The following is a 20,612-nucleotide window of genomic DNA, read 5'->3' on the forward strand; positions in this document are numbered from 1 at the left end:
ACACAAACAGCCAACTGGGGGACCCCCAGGCAAGAGATTAAAGGACTTTTCTCTGGAGGAAACCTCTAGCTAACCACACTTGGGGATCCTCCCATGAAAAAGCCAGCTTCTTGATCATTCTACAGTGAGGTACCCCAACCCGTAAGCTCTGCCCAGGATGCAGGTCTTCTAAACAGCTTTTCACTACTTACTTCTAAACAGGAACAGAAATCAAAAGATCAACAGACATTTTAGTGAAGCCAATATAAAAGAGAGAGTGAGACCAAGCCAAAGAGAAAAGAATCTGAAGAACACAGGGCAGAAGAAGACTCTAAAGGGAGAATAAGTAACATTACCAGAAAAATAAGATAAGCGTTATACCTAGAAAACAAGAATGAGATGATGTTCGACATTTTTTTTAAAAAGATGAAGACAAATCAGGTTACAACCAAGAGCTCTTGGAAATTAAGACCAGGAGAGCTGTGGCATAGACTCACTGTTGTTACCCAATCTCCCCTTCCTCCTTAGGGAAAGAAAGAACCCCACAGGACGTCATGTGAAGCTGCAATAAAGCCAGCTAAAAAGACATTTCCCAGCCTCTGAGAATACATAGAAAGGCTAGCGAATCAAGTTCAGAGCTATATAGCCAGGGACAACACTCAAAACCATATGTCTGGGCAGTCTAGTGGGGACACCACAGGGGCATGTGCCAAGGTCTAGACACTTCTGACCCTGAAAAGCCCTGATGGCGGAGCCAGGAATGTAGTCATCCTGCAGCCACTATCATGCTTCCAGAGAGTTCCTCAAAGTCCCCATTTCTTCAGGTTCCCAGTTCCCAGTATATGGAGGCTTCATCTAATTAGCCGAGTCTTGGTCCCGTGCCTGAACTCTGCAGGAGGGGCGGGAAAACTGAATATCTGACATTTTCAGTTTTAAGAGTGAAAGGCTTGCTGTGCCTCCCACCAAGACTCATAACACTGGAAATTCTTCAAACACAGGGAGGTCATTCAAGGCTGAGGAGGGAAAAAAAAAAAGACAGAAGTCTACCATGATATCACGCCCAACAGATCTTGTCCCCTGGATCTGACAGAGAAGTGTGATAGAGGAATTCCAAGACAACAGCTTTGTAGCAGACCGAAAGCACTGACAGGCTAGAGTGGATCAGAATAAGGGCCATAGGACAGAGGGGGGAAAAGAACAAATGGATATGATAAATTTCTGAAGAATTCGAGCATTTGGAAAATAACATTGAGAGGCGTTTGCCATATCCGCCAGAACATCTAGAAAAAGATGATGACACAAAACCAAGCAAATAAAAAACCAAGGCTGGGCTTCCCTGGTGGCGCAGTGGTTGAGAGTCTGCCTGCCAATGCAGGGGACACGGGTTTGTGCCCCGGTCCAGGAAGATCCCACATGCCGCGGAGCGGCTGGGCCCGTGAGCCATGGCTGCTGAGCCTGCGTGTCCGGAGCCTGTGCTCCGCAACGGGAGGGGCCACAACAGTGAGAGGCCCACATACTGCAAAAAAAAAAAAAAAAAAGAAAACCAAGGCTATTATTAACCCCAGGAAACAGAAAAAGTTGGACAAAAAAGGAAATGTAATCATAGCATAATATATGGCTCAGAGTTAAGCAATATTTACCTAATCATGATAATATGAATACTAGCTATTAGATTAATTAAAAAACTGTGATGTAATTATACTGGGGACATTGGATGAGAAATCAAGAGTGGCATAAATGAGCTAGTCTTCATTTATCATAATAGGAAATCAAGAGATGAAACTGACATATCAAGAAGTAGCAATACAAATATATTATCTACGAACATGAAGGTTAACAGAAGAAGCAATTTTTTGGTTGAAAGTGGGATTTTCTGGGAGCGGGACTAGGGGAGGCAGAAGAGTCAGAGGGATGGTATGGAAGAGTGGGAACTACGATCTCTGATTATGTGACTTTTCACTCCACTTGGCTTATTAAACTGTACTCATTACTTTGACAAAAATAACATAGTTTTTAAATTTTTAATAATGCTCCTGCCATTAAAAACCACCCACCAATTTGGAGGTAAAGAAGGAAAAGCAGGTGTACGGAAGAACGTAAAGCATTTATTTTTGGACATCTCCTTCTATGTCACCTGTCTCCTCTTCTCTGCCCACACTTGTCTGTACAGATCTCAGGAAGTAGGTTAACGGGCTTCAAATATAGGGAGACCTGGGTGTGATGTCCAGCTGTGCAAGGTATCAGCTCTGAGCATAGTATCGGTTTCATCTCTGTGACCTCACTGGGACTCAGAGTCTTCACCGGTAAAAGAGAAAATGCTAATATCTATTATATTACATGCAATAATATATGTAAAGCACCTAGAATATGGAAGACTAAAAAATTCTGAGTTCTCTCTTTTTCTCGGAATTTCTCACGCCCGGAAGCCTCCCTTTGAGAGTCTCTCCCTGTGTCTCTGTGCCTACAGATCTGAGGGAGCAAAGAAAAGCTGTGCTCCTAAAGCATATCTTCTTTCTCTCCATTCCCTCCTGCCTGGTCTGGGAGATTCACCTTCCAGAGACAAAGCACACTGAGTCCTTGCCAGCACTGACAGGCTAGAGTGGATCAGAATAAGGGCCATAGGACAGAGGGGACATAGGACAGTTTGTCAAAACACATCTCCACTTCCCTTGAAAGGATAAACTGGTTTCATTCACGTTGGCTGATTTTTGAGTAAAATGAAATTAATATTTGATTATTAGCCATGGCTCCCAGCTCTAACATACAGGAGTAGCTAGAAATTTCTGTTCAAAATTAACTATCTATACCAGAGTAGAATTACAAAGTCAATGGATATCTGACCATAACTTTTAAAAGTAAATACCAAACAAAATTCACAAGGATTTTAAACCCAGCTATAAAATGAACTAAGGACTTGAAAGAGGGTTGTGATAACTGAGTAGCCACCCAAATTAGGAGGCCCCATGTGATTCCAAAGCACCCACCTTCTCTGCTCGGCCTGGGCTGATTACTGGGCTCAGGGATGAGTTGTTCTCCACAGGCTCCCCCAGGCTGAGCCCCTTCACTTCTAGAACTCGGCATGTTCCCCTCCCAGGAGGCAGTAGGCCACCCGTCACAGCCTTCAGGAGGGAAGGAAGCAGGAGACCTGGGGTCTAAGAGGAAGCTCTCTTGGAGGGTTCGCTTGGTGGCCTTCTTGGTCTTCCCCTTCTGATTCTCTGGGATCCCGTGGCTCTCTCCTCCTCCGGGCTGGCTACTCGCAAGCTTCCTGGTTAGCTGGAGGAGCTGGTCCATGTCCTTGGTGAATTCTAGCAGAGTGCCCTCAGAGAGGTTCCAGGCAACGCCCTCAGAGCCACAGCTGGGAGCCTTCTCCAGGAGCAGGTGCTCAGAGCAGTGGAGAGCTCCCAGGCCCTCCCCGGGCACCGACTCACGCACCTGTGGGAGGCTGCAGGCGCCCATGGACAGGGAGAAGTAAGAGTAGTCCACCGCGATGTATGTCAGCATGAAGTTGATGGTGACGATGGGGGCCAGGACGTTTACCTGACCCACAAGGACAAAGGCCATGGTCACCAAGCTGGTCAGGCAGATGGCAGCTACGGGTGTTTTACTTGGCCCTTTCTGCAGAAACAAAAATAACATGCAAGACCATGAAATTTCAGAAGAAAATCACAGTATTTGATAGAAACAACTCATAATGACTCAGCCACTTCTCCCATGTGACTCTTGGTGTGTTCCTAACTGTTCATCTACAAACTTGGGATCATGACATCCGACCCATGGGATTACTGTGAGATCAGAGCTAATGCACGTAAAATGCTTGACGCAGCCCTGGCACACAGTGGGCGCCCAACACATCCAACAGGCATTAACTGTATTAGTAACCATTAATGTGGGACAATCCTATAGAACATGGATTTCACAAATATTTCTCCTTTTGTCTTTCACTGGGTTTAACACCACCCTTGGAAATCAAAGAAGTGCAAAATTGATTCTTCCCATGCTTTAATGGAGAAAATGACCTGAACGGGAGCGGCAGACCCTGGAAGACATAGCAGAATCATTGGTGGCTGAGGTGGGGGAATTCTGATACTAAACATGCACATGCATGTTCTCACACACACACATTTATGCACATCTGTTATTAATGGAGGGGGAGTATGGTGACTTTTAGAAGGACAGGAGTGGAGAAAATGCATTAACTCCATATAATCTGCCACTCCACAGAAGCTATTCCTTACAGTCACTGACACAGTTCTTGGGCCAGAAGCAATAGTCGCTTCTCAGTCCTTATCTTCTTTGGCCTAAGGATTACATTTGACCCAGCTGCTCACTCCCTGGTCTCCTCGCTTCTCTTGGTTCGTCTCCTTGTCATCGACTGCTCCTTAGTCTGTCACTGGCCTCTCCACATCTCTGAAATCTGCATTTAGAGCAATCCCCAGCTCCATCCTCAGTCTATGTTCCCTTCTCTTCTCTGTCTATGTTCCCTCTCTAGGATTTCAATCAGGCTCATGGCTTCAAATACTAGCTCAATGCTCTCAGCTCCCAAATTTGAATCTCCAGCCTGAAATGTTCCCCTGAAATCCAGACTTAAATATTCAACTATCTGCTCAGCATTTCCGGTTGATGTCTAATAGGATCTCAAACCTAGTATTTCCAAAACCAAACTGCTGATCCTCCAATGTCCTGCCTCTCAAATCTACTCCCCTGCAGCTTCTCCACCTCCGAAAATGGCCACTCCATCCTTCTAGTTGCTCAGTCAAGCAAAATTCTTGATGCCTCTTCTCACTCACTCATTCTCCTCCAGTAAATATTGTCAGTCTTACTCTCAGGATAGACACAGGATCTAACCACTGCTCCCATCTCCTTTATACCAGCACTCTGTGATGGAAGGGGCAGGCACGTCAGCCACTTTCAGATCTGACCCGTGAACCTGCCAGGTATGTTCCTCCAGCGCGTTCCCCTTACTGAGGGTTGGAACAGAGTGCAATCTTCAGAGTCACAAGATGAAGATAGTGAAGTCATCGTGGCCTGATTCTCTGAGGATCAGAGGCCCTGTTGACTTGAAACACCTTCCCTAGAACCTCAGAGTAAAATTTTTTTTAGAAAAAGGAGTAAAAATACATTTTATTGTTTTTGAAAATTACATTTTTGGGTATATTTGCTACAGTTATTTAGTATACTCTAACAATAAAACTACCAAGGATAAAATAAATCCTCATGAACTAACAAAAACTTAAAAGGAGGGTCCTAGGTAAGCGGAAGGAGGTCTTAGGTAAACTGTAGGAAATGCAAGTGGTCCAGGAAAGGACTTTGACAAGCGTGGGTTGGAAAGTGATAAAATAGTCACACATGAACTTCTGTTACCAAAAGACACATTAAGAAAAGTCAAGTCACAGAACGGGAAAAGATATTTGTGACACATGTAACTGACAAAGGGTAATGCAGAATATACAAAGAATCCCTACAAAATAATTAGAAGACAGACAGCCCACTAAAAACAATGAGCAATTCCACGAATGGGTACAGGGTCTGCAAGAATGCCATACGTGAACAAGTCTACTACAAGAATGTTTGCCGCACTGTCTGTAACAGTCCCAAACTGGGACATAACATGACAGCAAGATGAGCAAATAAACTGCAGCCAATGAGGAAATGCTATATAGAGATGATAATAAACAAGACGCTATTACAAGCAAAAACACGGAGAAATCACATGCGCATAATGATATATGAAAGAAGCATGCCACATTCATATAAAGTTTAAAAAACAGGCAACACTGAACTAGGATGTAATCCAGAGGTGGCAAACCATGGCCCCTGGGCCAGATCTGGACACCATCTGTTTATGTATGCCCACGAGCTAAAGATGGTCTTACATTTTTAAAGAGTTAGGAAAAAAATCAAAGAAGAGTAATATTTTGTGACACCTGAAAATTACATGAAATTCTAATTTCAGTGTCCACAAATAAAGTTTTATTGGAAGACAGCCACACTTACCCCATTAGGGTACTGTCTGTGGCAACTTTCGAGCTACAACAGCAGAGTTGAGCAGTTGTGACAGAGTCCATAGGGCCTGCAAAGCCTGAAATATTTACTATTTGGCCCCTTTCAGAAAAAGTTTCCTGAGTAAAACCACACAGAAAGCAAGGAAATTATCACAGGAATATGGATAGTAGCTTCCACAGTGAGAGGGACGGGGCTCCGACCAGAGAGGGTATGTGGAGGGGGGCATCAGGGGCTGGCAGTGTTCTTGGGTGGAGGTTACACGATGTTCACTTCATAGCCATTGTTTAAGCTGTTCATATTGGTTTTATGCCCTTTTCTGTATGCTGAATATACCTCAAAAAATTTTTAAAGTTTCCTCTCTCCCCCATTAAAAGAAAAAATGTACTAGTAAAATTTAATCATATGTAAAGAAGCTTCGACAAAAAATATTCCTCCAAAAGGCATGTGACAACTAGAGAAAATATTTGTAATACATGTAACAAAGAAACAGCATCTGTCAATTCAGAAGAAAAAGATGAACAATCACAGAAAAAAAAAAAAAATGCAAACGACTCTTAGGGGAAACGGTGTTCAACACCTTTCCTAATAAGGGTAATGCAGATCACAAGTATCTTAAGATGCCATGTCTCACCGCACAACTGGCAAAAATTCATACCTGACACTGAGCTGTAGACAGGCTCATCTGACACTGTGGTGCTCAGGCACGAGTGCAAATGGCGAGCCACACGCCCTGTGTCCAGATACGCACAATTATAAACCAAGCTCATAACCATTAAATCAAGTATGTTCTGTCTTCCTTCCTCGGCAAATATAACTTCAGGACGATGGGGAAGGCCAGGTTCAAGTTTAGAGTTCTTGCACTCCCCGGAGCTCCTCACTGCAGGATCCAGCTCACTGCCCACCGGCAACTCTTGTCTTCCTAGACCACACTGCAGGGCGGGCTCACACCCACATGTGGATTCTCAGCCCACACCCTAGCCCTAAAACGGACAGGTTCAGGGAAGACGCCCTGGCAGACCCTGCATTTAGGCTGGGGGACATCTGGGAAGGAAATTCCAGGGTACCTGGACCATGGTCTAGAAGGTGGGTATGGGATCTAGAAGGGCAGGTCCCCTTGACCTCATGAATTTCTTAGAGACCAGAACAGAGTCCTATAAAGCAGGGTCTTTTGGCCTGAATCTAACAGTCATGATGGCTATTGGGAAACAGGAACTCTCATACATCGCTGGTAGAAGTACAAAATGATACAAATTCCATGGAAGGTGTTTTGGCAAAATATCTATTAATGCTAAAAATGCACTTACCTTTTGATCAGCAAGCCCACTTATGAAAATTTATCCTATATCTATTTGCACATGTACAAAATTGTACACATACACACACACACACACACAAGAGTATCCTTTGTAGCACTGTTTACTGGAAGCCATACTATCTATAGGGAACTGGTTAATAAACGACAGCATATACACATGATGGAAAAAGACTGAGAAAGTTCTCTCTATATTTATGTGAAAAGATCGATTTCCAAGCTATATTATATGAAGAAAAGCAAGGTACAGAACAATGTATATAGAACACAATCTTTTTTTTTAAACATCTCTATTGGAGTATAATTGCTTTACAGTGGTGTGTTAGTTTCTGCTGTATAACAAAGTGAATCAGCTATACATATACATATATCCTCATATCTCCTCCCTCTTGCATCTCCCTTCTAGGTGGTCACAAAGCGCCTAGCTGATCTCCCTGTGCTATGCGGCTGCTTCCCACTAGCTACATTTTACATTTGGTAGTGTATATATGTCAATGCCACTCTCTCACTTCATCCCAGCTTACCCTTCCCCCTCCCCGTGTCCTCAAGTCCATTCTCTATGTCTGCGTCTTTATTCATGTCCTGCCCCTAGGTTCTTCAGACCATTTTTTTTTTAGATGCCATATATATGTGTTAGCATACGGTATTTGTTTTTCTCTTTCTGACTTCCTTCACTCTATATGACAAGACTCTAGGTCCATCCACCTCACTACAAATAACTCAATTTTGTTCCTTTTTATGGCTGAGTAATATTCCATTGTATATATGTGCCACATCTTCTTTATTCATTCATCTGTCGATGGACACTTAGGTTGCTTCCATGTCCTGGCTATTGTAAATAGAGCTGCAATTAATAGTTTGGTACATGACTCTTTTTGAATTATGGTTTTCTCAGGGAATATGCCCAGTAGTGGGATTGCTGGGTCGTATATAGTTCTATTTTTTGTTTTTTAAGGAACCTCCATACTGTTCTCCATAGTGGCTGTATCAATTTACATTCCCACCAACAGTGCAAGAGGGCAGAACCAATCTTTGTAAAATTAGAAGAGAGAAGGATTCCTAAAAAACTAATAAAACCAGCTACTGGTAAGGCATGGGCGCAGATGAAGAAAGAGTAGGAAGACTCATGACAGGAGCAAAACTTCTCAGGGTGCCTTTTATATCATTGTTAGTTTTGAACCCTGTACACATATTATCTAATAAAAAATAAATGAAATTAAAATAGAATAAAAGGCATATACCACATGGAAGGTACTAAAGATGACAGTCATTTGTCCTACCCGCCCACGCTGACTGGTGGATAAGAAGTGGAGGAAGGTAAAGGGAGGAATTAAAGGTGACTTGTAACTATGTGGCCCCAAACAAGAGGGGGGATGGGCATGGGAAGGGGGTGGGGAGGACCCCTGTGGTGTTCCAACCACATAGAAATCAACTACAGCTTGCAAAACAAAGTGGGGTTCTGTTTCTTTCTCCTGTCACCCCTTCAGTTTTAGGAATGTCTCATTTGATGGTTCCATGATTCAACCAAGTTGTATTAGGGTTTGGGCCGTGATGACTAACAGAGAGCCCAGAGACCAGAGGTGTGAGGAATCATCCTAAAGCAACCCCAAAGGGAAGGTGAACCTCCGGGATACAGTTAGAACTGCAAGGGCCAGCTCCCCTCCTCACGAAGAGATTCTTCCCTCTAGGCTAAACTTGGAGGATCCAGAATTTATTTATTTATTTTTATTATTTTTTGCGGTACACGGGCCTCTCACTGCTGTGGCCTCTCCTGTTGCGGAGCACAGGCTCCGGACGCGCAGGCTCAGCAGCCATGGCTCACGGGCCCAGCCGCTCCGCGGCATGTGGGATCTTCCCGGACCGGGGAACGAACCTGCGTCCCCTGCATCGGCAGGCGGACTCTCAACCACTGCGCCACCAGGGAAGCCCCAGAATTTATTTTTATTAAAGGTTGTGGCACTCCCTCTCCCTGCTGTGCAGGGTCCACAGTGCTACGGTGACGGTTAGCTAACCCAGCGCTAAAGGGCCCTAGGTGGTTGTGACATTGACAGACACTTTGTCCATTGGCCCCAGACTAAAGCAGCCAGAGGACAGGGGTGCATTCTTGTTTCTCCCCACCAGAAGCGGACCAGCGGCTCTTATCAGAAAGACTTAAGCAATTTACTGGCCAACGATCAGGTTAGTGGCAAAATGTACATTTCTCAAAGAAAAGGTCACTCACCCCTTGCCCCAGACAGGCCAGCGCAGGAATCACTTTCTCCTGGGCAATGCACTGCAGGATCCGGGGTGCTCCGTAGAGGCCTCCCATACAGGAGGCCAGGGACGAGATGTATAAGCCCAAAAGGAACAGGAAGCCCACCAGGGACACCTATATGAGGAAGCAGTTTCATTATCCAGTGTCAGAACCTGCTTACGTACCTTTCTCTCCCCTCGTACCCACCCCCCCACACCCCATCTGACCATAAATCCTCTAGATTCAACATCCTGGATATATTTCCAATACCCCAGCCCCACCCCACTTCCTTGGCACTGCTACCATTTGAGTTTGACCTACCATCACTTCTTGTACGGACTACACAGAGGTTCTCAAACTGAGTGTGCGTCAGATTCATCCCGAGTGCTTGTTGAAACACGGATTTCTGGACCTTACCTCAGAGTTTCTGATTCAGTAGGTCTGGGGTAGGGCCCCAAGTCTGGATTTCTAACAAGTGTCCAGGGGATGCTGATGCAGCTGGTCTGGGGACTATCCTTTGAGAACCACCACCACCAACAATGCTAAGTGGCTAAGCTGTGTCCCCAAGCCTCTGCCAGTGTGACCTAAATGCACATCTGATCAAGATGCCCCTGCCATAAAAATACCAATGGCTCTCCATCCCCCCGACACTCCTGGCTCTTCCTGGTCTGTGACTCTTCCAGCCCCACACCCTGCACGCTCAGAGTCTATCAGCATGATTGCTCTGCCTGCTGGAACCCTCTGTCCACACCCCTAATCTACTCATTGTCTGTCTCTTAAACTCCCAATTGTGCTTCAAGACTCAGCACGAATCTCCGCTTCTCCATGAGGCCACCCCCAGCCCGTCAGCAGGTGTGCCTGGTGCGCCTCTGGGCTCCGCTGCACCTCAGCGTGAGGTTGGGGCACACCATCGCTTCCACTGGCTTCATTTCTGCAGGGCTCCCGTCTGGTTCATCCGGGTCTACTTGGTGCCAACACAGAAATATAAATGCTGAGCAAAAGAATGAGATCCAGGACCCACGTGGCCCAGAAAGCACCAACAACAGATAGAATAAGAGAGGGCAGAGCTGTTCTGCTTGGTGTCACCTTGCACAGATCAGTGCTGCTGGCCATGCAGCTGTGTCCCACACTGTCTGTCATGAATCTATCTCTCCCTCCTGAGCTGGACCTCATCTGTACCCACAGGGAAGTCTCTCTCTTTTCTTGAGTATTTGAGGTACCTTCTCCTTTCTACTTTACTTTAGGCAAATGCCCCGAACTGTATACTCTAAGTGCTTAATTGTCCAACTATTACAGTTGGGTTAGATTTCATTTTCAGTTTTGTTACTTACACCCTTCTCCATGAAGACTCTCCTCACCCCAGTTTTTACTTCCTTGCTTTAGCAAATGCACTGGGTCAGTGGCACCAAGCTATATGGAACACTGGCTAGATCTCTTTCCTGGCCCGTAAATTATCACCAGAAACCGGCATCAGCCAGGATTCTCGACCGGAAATATTTTTTTTAACAAAAATTTTTTAAACTTTATTTTAATTAATTATTATTATTATTTTTTGGCTGAGTCGGGCCTTAGTTGCGGCACACGGGATCTGTCGTTGCAGCACGCAGGCTTCTCTCTAGTTGTGGCATGCAGGTTTTCTCTCTCTAGTTGTGGCACGTGGGCTCCAGGGTGCGTGGGCTCTGTAGTTTGCGGAGCGCGAGCTCAGTAGTTGTGGCGCACGGGCTTAGTTGCCCCGCGGCATGTGGGATCTTAGTTCCCCGACCAGGGATGGAACCCACGTCCCCTGCGTTGGAAGGCGGATTCTTTACCCTGGACCATCAGAGAAGTCCATGGAAATATTTTTTTAAGAATATATTTGTAGGCTACTAGAAGGGTCACAGGATCGGTCGTCAGGAGGCTGAAAGATCAGGCTCGGGTAAAGGCGAGACCCAAGGCTGGAGGCATATTCAGACCCCTGAACAGGAGCAGTCTGACCAAGCTGTGACCAGCACCTGCTGCCCTAAAGATGAATCCTCACCATACCTTTATCTTTGCCTCATTCATTACATTTGGAACATCTGATGGGCCCAGCCTCAGTCACATGCCCTACCAGGGCCACAAAGGGACAGGCAAGGGAGAGTCTGGTCATTTGGACTCCTATAATATTAAATGGGGCTCACTCCCTTCAAGCCCTCACACAGGGGGGATAACCCCCAAATGGTCAGGGAGGACAGAAGTTTGATGGACAAGACTAAGGTCCACTATAGAGCCTACATTTTCCTTAATTCAGTGTGGATGACTTCTCCCTAAATGCATGGCCTCATCTTGAACCCCAATGAATCTCTCCTCTTTTCTTCAATGTCATGGGTATCTTACAACTATCCCACTCACACCCTTCTTACCACTTTACTACTAGAAGAAATTAACGTCATCTAACGTTTCCCTCACCTCATTTGTATGCTCCCATGGCACGTTATTTCCTGCCCTGTGGTGCAGTTAATTACGCTCACGGCCCATCTTGCCAGCGGGCCATAAACTTCTGAGTCTCATGCATCTTGGCCCCTCCCTGCCACACCTGAGTCTGGCACACAGGGTTCAGCAAGTGCCCGCTGAAGTCATAAAGCTTCGCGGCTTCACTGTGACTCGTGCCCTGGATGTCTTATAAAATTGTCAGATAAACTGGTCCCAGTATCAATCCCTGATCCATGCTGAGATACCATCATCCATCTGTAACCTTTGTTTCTGTCTGTTGACTTTTTTTCTTTTAATGGACTCTGTGATGAAATTTTATCAAAAGCTTTTTTTGGAAAATCTGACCCAGTAGTTCTCCGCTCTGGCTATACACGAGTCACCCCAAAAGTTCTGCTTTAATTAGTATATGGGACACAGACGTGGTTGATTTCTCAAAAGGCCTCCAGTGATTCTAATGTGCAGTGAGGGTGAAAGCCACTGGGCATGGTACACTGTCTTCATTGCATCCTCCCCTCAGAGAATTCTCCAGCACAGGCAGGCATGGTATTTCCTTGCAGAAATTTTACTGCTTCTTAACCAAAAGCTTATATATATTTGAGTTAAAAAAAAAAATTCTTGGGACTTCCCTGGTGGTACAGTGGTTAAGAATCCACTTGACAATGCAGGGGGCACAGGTTGGATCCCTGGCACGGGAAGATCCCACATGCTGTGGAGCAACTAAGTCTGTGCACCACAACTACTGAGCCTGCGCTCTAGAGCCCGTGAGCCACAACTACTGAGCCCGTGTGCCACAACTACTGAAGCCCGTGTACCTAGAGACTGTGCTCCACAACAAGAGAAGCCACTGCAGTAAGAAGTCTGCACACTGCAACAAAGAGTAGTCCCTGCTCACCACAACTAGAGAAAGCTCGCACATAGCAACAAAGACCCAACACTGCCGAAAATAAATAAACAATTAAAAAAAAAATCTTTTTCAGGGACTTTCCTGGTGGTCCACAGTGGTTAAGACTTGGTCTTGCAATGCAGGGGACACCAGTTCAACCCCCGGTCGGGGCACTAAGATCCCACATGCCGTAGGGCAACTTAAGCCTGCACGCCACAACCAGAGAGCCCACGTGCTGCAACTGCAGAGCCCACACACTCTGGAGCCTGCATGCCACAACCAGAGACTCTGCGTGCTGCAACTAATAAGCCCATGTGCTCTGGAGCCTGCGTGCCACAAGTAAGACCCGACACAGACAAAAAAATAATAATAATAAAACTAAATAAATAAATATATAAAAATAATTCTTTTTCATTTATAGCCTGCCCATTTGCAGTGGGCATGAGTGGGAAGAAGACTGCCCAGGCTGGCATCCTTCAGTGATGGAACTGACCAGAGGAAGTCTCTGGCAACATGAGATTGTGATATGGTGACCTCCATCCTGGCCAGCCTCCCCACAAATGCTCCCCAGGATCCCTGCAGAGCCCTGGGGCTGAGGGCCAAAGGGACAACTGTCCAGGTGTCAATTGTGGACTTATGTCCAGTTTGTCAATTGTGTTTCGAATGGCCTGCTCACTTGCCACTCTTTTATATAAAACTGTTATTCAGTCAATTTTCTGAAAAATAAATGAAATGTTGGTCCTCGTGGTTGGATATATTATAACAACTCCATTCTCTCTCTCTCTCCCACCTGAGTCCTGCCCCTTCCTTTCTCTCATCCATCCACCCATCTAGGGAGCACTTCCTGAGGACCGTGTAGATAAGTGGCATAGGGCAAGGTTTTACAGGTGCAACAGTAAACTCCACAGCTTTGCTCCCAGCTGCGCAGAATGTAATCATTTTCTCTATTTATATGGGGCTGTAAACTTGCTATCTGTGCCAGTGGAGGTGGAAGTAAGAATCTATTTGAGCAGATGTGTGTCAACAGTTCTTTAGGAAAAAGTAAAATGTGCCTTTCTGTCTTCCACCGGCATGAGTCACCACAAAAAGCTGTCTTTCTAAAACATTATCTGGGGTGTGAACTACCCTAATTTCTCTTTTCGTAACTACTGATGAAAATCATTAATTCGGCTCTCTGCTCTTGGTATTTGATCCCAGCTCCCATTGGAGCTCCAGTCATTGAGAGAGCCCACCAACCTACTGGCTGATCTCTTCTCTTGAAGGACTGAATATAAAGGCATTTCCAAGGTACTCACTCTGCCTTACCTAATTCCTGCGGCCCCTGGACATTACTGAGGAGTACATCCTGACACCTGTACGATCCCAAATGTATGACTATAGCGGTGCCTCAGCAGTTCCCTCTTTCTGGAGACATGAGTTTTCTAACACTGTCCTCATTCCATGAGTTGACCAACTTCGCAACTTTCAGGCAAGTTTTCTCTCTCACTTGATAGACACTTTCCAGAAGGAAACAAAGTTGGCTTCACTTCCTGAGAGGCAGAGCCGTGTCCACGATGGAGAGCAGAGGACAGGCAGGTGGGGCTGGGTGGCGGATGCTGGGCTGGGCTCCCCCCGCCAGCCACGAGCCCTGCCTCACCCCGACTTCCCAGGTGTAGTTTGTGAACGTGGGAAGCCGTGACTGTCTAATCCAAGAGTGACGAGAGTTTTCCCCGTAGGATACCCCATGTTTCACACACATGCTTTGCGGATACTGTTCCTACTTGGTCTGTTCTTTTTTTGCTTAGCCCCAGGGCTCCTAAAATACTTGGTCTTTTTGATGCGTAATAAACATTTTTTCTTGGGCTGCCTACAAGTTTATTCTGAAAAAATTATTCAATCGATTTCATTTTACCCCTACTAATACCTGCTCTTTATACAACTCCTTTTTCTATAACCCAATAACATTGGGATTGACACTTTGGGGGCTTTTCCTATTCAGTTAAACATGTGGATTCAAAGGAAAACATCTCCCCACCCCAAAATGTGTCCTATCTGTAAGGGTATCCCCACAAGGAGTGTGTAGGGAGTCAAAATGTGATAAGCTCCTACTATGCACCAGGTATCGTGCTTTACACGGATTACCTCAGAGCCACCTTGACGTACTCGGGGTTTTTTAGAAAGTGTAACATTAGTGAGACTGACACCCAACATCCAGGAAAAAGTTCCTCTGGGGTAGGGATATAAAGCGAAAAGAAACTTCTGAGAGAAACCATGGGCTGGGAAGCCAAATAATTAGAAATAGATCAGAGAAGCTGCAGGAAACCCAGAAAGAAACAGATGAACGGACCCGCTGCAGGTCAGTGGAAAGGAATCCAGGGCAGCCAGCGGCCACTGAAGATAAGTGTTCTGGCAGAAAAAGCTCGCGAGAAAGAGAGGGACGTGCTCAGAGGAGCTTCACGGGAGGAACGCCAAGGGGTGGATGCTGGAGGTCTGTGCCCAGCCCTCGGGGCACACAGACCAGACGGAAGAGGCCTTGCTTCCTTGGGCCCAGGAGAGCTCAGAGATGGGCCAGCTCAGAACCCAGGCCACAGCTAAGATGTGAGGGAGAGATGAGCAGTTTATTAAAACCACATCGGGGTGGCAGGTTGTGTCAAGGGACCACGTAAGGAGGCCACACCTGTACCTGCCAGCCTCTCGTGCTGTACCCTCCCATCCTCCAGGTGCCATGAGTACAACTGTCTGTGGCCCAACTTACTGCCCAAGTATAGTCCCTGCTCTGCAGCCGGGTCAGTCCCAAGGAGGGATGCTGAAGGGCAAGAAGGGAGAAAAGCCGGGTTTCAAGGCTTTGGGGGGAAAATCCCACATGGTTCCCTTTGTAGGGGACCCCAGGGGGCAATGCACCAGGGCGCTGCTGCTGTGGAGCTGCCCTGGTTGGTTCCGTCTCTGTTCCCTCACTTGCTGCGCTGGCCCCTGCTTGCTACTGACAGTCAAGAACTCCATCTTTTCTTTCTTTCATAGGTTTTACAACAGCCTGTTCCGGGAAACAGTCTCTTGTCCTCTCCAAAAACCAACTGTCCACCTCTCACCTGGTATGCGCGTAGTGACATTCCCACGTGCATTTGCCAGGCATGGTTTGGCAGGTGTCCCCAGCCACAGAAGGGCTTGCCTGCCTAGCTGTTTTAGTGCCTGGGACAGGTGGCATTTCAGACAAACTCCACCCCCTCCCTGACCCCATTCACGAGTCTATTATTAATGGTGGAATCTCCACTCCACGAAGTCTCCCCTGCGCTGTCCGTGGAGACGCTCTTACACGCTTGCTGTTGTGGCCTTCCTCGGACACAGGCTGCCTAGGCTCCCACACACCCGTTCTTAGCTTCCCCGCAAAGACGGGGAAGGAGCTGAGAGAGGAGACCCCGCCCAGGGATCACTGGCCTCCCTCCATCCAGATCAGAGTCTCTGGTGGTTGAAGGGACCTCCGTGGGGGAATCCACGAGGAAGAACCGGCTTGTGAAGGGGCAGAGCTAGCTGGCCACTGGCATGGTGCAGACAGCAGCCGGCAGCTCCCTCAGGCCAAGGCCCAGCTGCTCCTGGAGGCCTTTAATCCCTCTGATGTGGCCAAGCTTTTCATTCCACAGTTAGAGAAGAGGCCCCTGGGAGATGAAACGCAAGACGGCAGCGAGCACGGAGATATAAGTGGGGGAAGCTGATGTTGATTCCTCCCCTGAGAGTAAACCTTGCTCGCCGGCGGGGGGCGGATCTAGGACCCTGGGCCCTGGGAGGTGGGTGTCAGCGCTCTCACTACCCAAACCGCTCCCCCTTTTAAAACCTGCTTACACGGTAAGGCCAAGACCCCCCATCCCCCCAAAACAAATATCACCCTGACACTGGCGTCTACATGCCTGAAAAAGAAACCTGTGGTAATGTGAAAATCAAGCCCAAACGTAGCTGTAAAATGTAGCTCAGAGTTTCCGGCCCCAGGTTGCCCCAAGCAGTGCCCCTCCATGAATCTGCAAGGCTGCTTTGCAAAGCCTCACACCAGAGAAAAGGGTACTTTCTCCTACATATGAGCAGTGATACTCAGGAGTTAACCGAGTAAGAAAACCTCCCTGGCCTGGCGCATCTCTCTGATGCATGACAGCAATCTCAGGGCCCACTTTTCCCCCAGGGAACTGATGGGAAGATAGGAGTTTTGGGGGATTTCCAGAAGAATGTGTGGAAGTCTTATTCTCCTGGGTTCTAGAGATGCCAAGTGAGTGTCCTTGACTGTCACATGACCTCCAGCCTGTTCCAGGGCTGCTGTGGAACATCAGGAATTCGCTAATCTTCTGCGGGCAGAGGGTGCAGGGCTCAGGAAACAGAGACTGAAGCCAAATCCACCCGGGGCCACCTCCCTGGGGAGCCCGAGGGGACAAGGGGCCTCCAGCCCTGCCTCTCACCGCGCTTCACCTTGGCGCCGGGCTTCCGCCATCTGCCTCCACCTTGCCACCCTCTTTTCCATCCATCAGCCTCCTCCTTCCTACCCGTTTCTTGCAAGTAGCACTTCCTGCTTGTGGTGGAAGGGGAGGCTATTGGCAAAAATGAAGGGCTGTTGGAGCTCGGGATTTCGGGGGACCAGATTGTTTCTGCCCTGATTTTCGACATGAAGGGATGCTTGTGTCCCCATTACTTAGCACCTGCATGCATGTGCCTTTTCAGGTGTTGTTACCCGGGTCTAGGGATCCACATGAAGGACCTGCATCTTCCCCATGGTTTTGGCCCCTGTACTTCAGTCCTGAGCCCGAGAGTACATGGATCCCCAGGCAGGGCTGCAAGGGGGAGGCAGCCGCTGCTGCTCAGAGCCGATCAATGACCCCGCGGCCTGAGCCTGTCGGGCCGTGCAGGACTCACCCACCTTTTCTGCTATCAGGAAGTCATAGCGAAGGGCCCCTCGGGTGCAGATGGCGCCCAGCAGGAGGACAAAGACGATGTACAGAAACCACCTGCAAGAAACCCAAGAGCGGAGCAGAGCTGCCACCTGCCCTCGCCCAGCCCCATCCCAACCCACCCCACCCCACTCAGCCTACGGGTTCCCAAGGAGACCTGTCCCAGAGGACAGAGAAAGGCCCATCACGAAGCCTCCCCAGCTGGTCTGGGGGGCACTTCCAGTACTTCTTCTCCTCTAGCATATTTCATACACACACACACACACACACACACACATCTATATAAACGTATCATTGTTTTGCCTCTTTCTTACATTACAGAGATTGTTGGGGGTGAGCAGCGGCCCACCAGGCCTCTAGGTGGCCAGGATGCAGGCCGGGGCTGACTGGTGGCCCTGCACCCCATTATCCTGCAGCAGAACAAGCTGACCATCTTTCAGGCCTCGGAGGCCTGCTGTTCCTTGGCCCCCAGGTGACAGAGAGCCAAGCCGAATGTGAAAGGCCAGCAGGGACCTGGCTCTGCCCTCAGATGCCCTGTGACCTCGATCAAGTCACATGACCCCTGCGGCCTCATCCCCATCTGGACAGCGGGAGGATGGGCTAAAGGCTCCTCCCGGGACCTCCCAGCTGTGACCAAAAACGAGACAGGGCTCTTTCTTTCCCTTCCTGCCTGACACCCAACCTTCTCTCTGTCAGCCTCATTTTCTTCCCGACGAGATCACCTTATTTAGCACAAAACAGAGACAGGCGCTGTGTACCTGGCTAGAAGCAACAGTGCCATCATGACAAACTAAAAGCAAACACAGCATCAGTGAAACAGACACAGTAATATTTTTTAAAACATCACAGTTAAAATAATACAGGCACTTTAACCCTCTTGGGCCCTTGTCATGTCTGGGATCTCATTACCTTTCACGCCTACCCAGTGAAGGCAGAGGAGCTTCTTCCCGTGTACAGAGAGAAAACAGATGATTCTAGAAGGTCAGAAACAGACCCAAGGCACCCAGCCTGCTTGCGTGGGTGGCAGAGTGCGAACTAAAATAGGGACGCCTGACAGCCTTGGGGCAGTGCCAGGGAGGCGAGCCGGGGGAAGAGGGGAGTCAGCCTCTGAGCTCCTACTACGTGCTGTTACACACAGCATCTCCTCCACAATCTATGGGGCACCCATGTTCTCAACCTCCATTTTACAGAGAAGAAAAAGGAAGCTCAGAAAGTTAAGTAAATTGCCTGAAGTCACACAGCCAACCAGCGGCTGGGCTGGGATGTAAATCGTAGTCTGTCTGACGGCAAAATTCTTCCTCTTTATATTCCCTGCAATGACCCTGGAAACTCAAAGGTTACAAAATGCCCAAGTTCAAAATGGGGGTGGGGGAGGGGGAGGGACAGGAGTCTGAGGAAAAAGGAAAGAAAGGATTTCATCTTGGTTAACAGCCCTCCTCCTTGCTGCATTCCCAGGCAGCGGGTAGGAAAGGGCAATCGTCTGAACCCACCAGACGTGAATTTTCCAGCTGGCTGAGTGTTAAAAGGAGGATTGGAATATAGAATAGATAGGTCACAGTCGGGGCACTCTTAGAACTAAAGGAGCAATCCCCTCTTTTGCCTGGGGTTCTCGCTCCCTCTCTCCAGATGATTGCCACCAGGGGAACTTACGAGATACCAACAGCTGCTAGGGAGCCCAGGGGGATGCTGGCAGCAGGCTCCCTGAGGTCGCCCCCCATGTTGAAGCCGGCCATGACTCCTGAAAGACACCCAGATGGGAGAGAAGGGTGAGCTGCATACTCCACGAATCATCTGCCCCTCCTCCGGGCCCTCTCCTGGAAGGGATCCCAGGGCCAAGCCCTCCCATATGCAGCTCTGCAAACTGCACTTCTCAATCTCCCCTGGCAACTGGGGAGGCATCCTCGAGGCATGAAAGGGACCTTTGTGGGTTGGGTGAGTTCGGGAGGAAAGCCCTATTGGCTTCAAAAGCATCTTATGGCCCAGTGCAAAGTAATGAGGGCCAGGGAGACGTCTGGCAGGCCACACAAAGGTCCCAAGGCCACATGCTGAGCTCTGAGCTCTGCTTTCCAGATGGACAACATCCAGGAGAGGCTCCGCCTTAGCAAAGTACCCACCACTGCCTGCTCAGCAGAGTTCCTTTCCTCTGCTGCCCACAGACTACACTGGGGTTCAGGGGTCCCAGGGGCAGGTCTCAACCAATATTCGGAGCCAGCTACCATGTTCAAAGCTCCTGAGCTGCCAAAGGGCTCTAAACAAACTCCAAAGAACCATCCTGATGCTACCAACACTGAGTGGCGAGCTCCTTTTCATCATGGACTCTATTCCCCATGAACACGCGTGAAAAGCAGTTAGTCATGATAAGGAGGAACAGCACAGTGCGGGACGGTGAGGACATCGCTTCAGTCCAAACACACACACACAGGAAACCAACAAGACAATGTGCTCTGAACATCACAGGTGGGTCCAGTCCACATGCGCTCTACAAGCCCACAGGAGTGGGTGCATCTTGAACGTGGACTTGAAGGAAGATTTGCAAGGGCTTAGGGAGAGGAATGGGCCTAACCCCGTCATTACAGATTTATGAACCCTTTGAACCTGACAGAGCCTGTGTTAAGCACTCTTCATGCATTTTTTATCTCGTTTAATCCTCACAACCACCACATCAGAAAAGTAGAATTATTTCCCCAATTTTATAGAAACGGAAACTAGTGCTCAAAGAGGTTAATTAAAATAGCTTACACACATTTAGTAAGTGGCAAAGCTAAGATTCAACCCTGGTCTGTGTGATTCCAAAAATTGTACTCTTAACGCCCTTGCTATAATGCTTGAGGGAACTCAAGTGCAGTGGAG

General features: G+C 47.9%; 1 protein-coding gene across 1 annotated transcript in view; it reads right to left on the bottom strand.

Annotated features, from left to right (window-relative positions):
- The window catches only part of SLC12A8 (solute carrier family 12 member 8), a 108,382-nt gene that overhangs the window by 20,782 nt on the left and 66,988 nt on the right, over positions 1-20,612 (bottom strand). Inside the window, exons 4-7 of the mRNA XM_060009920.1 lie at positions 19,413-19,500; positions 17,732-17,819; positions 9,516-9,662; positions 2,964-3,594 (exon numbers count right to left, since the gene is read on the bottom strand). Coding sequence (XP_059865903.1) covers positions 2,964-3,594; positions 9,516-9,662; positions 17,732-17,819; positions 19,413-19,500 — 954 coding nt within the window. The remainder of the gene's footprint in view (positions 1-2,963; positions 3,595-9,515; positions 9,663-17,731; positions 17,820-19,412; positions 19,501-20,612) is intronic.

Source organism: Delphinus delphis, chromosome 4, assembly GCF_949987515.2.
Source record: "Delphinus delphis chromosome 4, mDelDel1.2, whole genome shotgun sequence".
NCBI classification, from domain to species: Eukaryota; Metazoa; Chordata; class Mammalia; order Artiodactyla; family Delphinidae; genus Delphinus; species Delphinus delphis.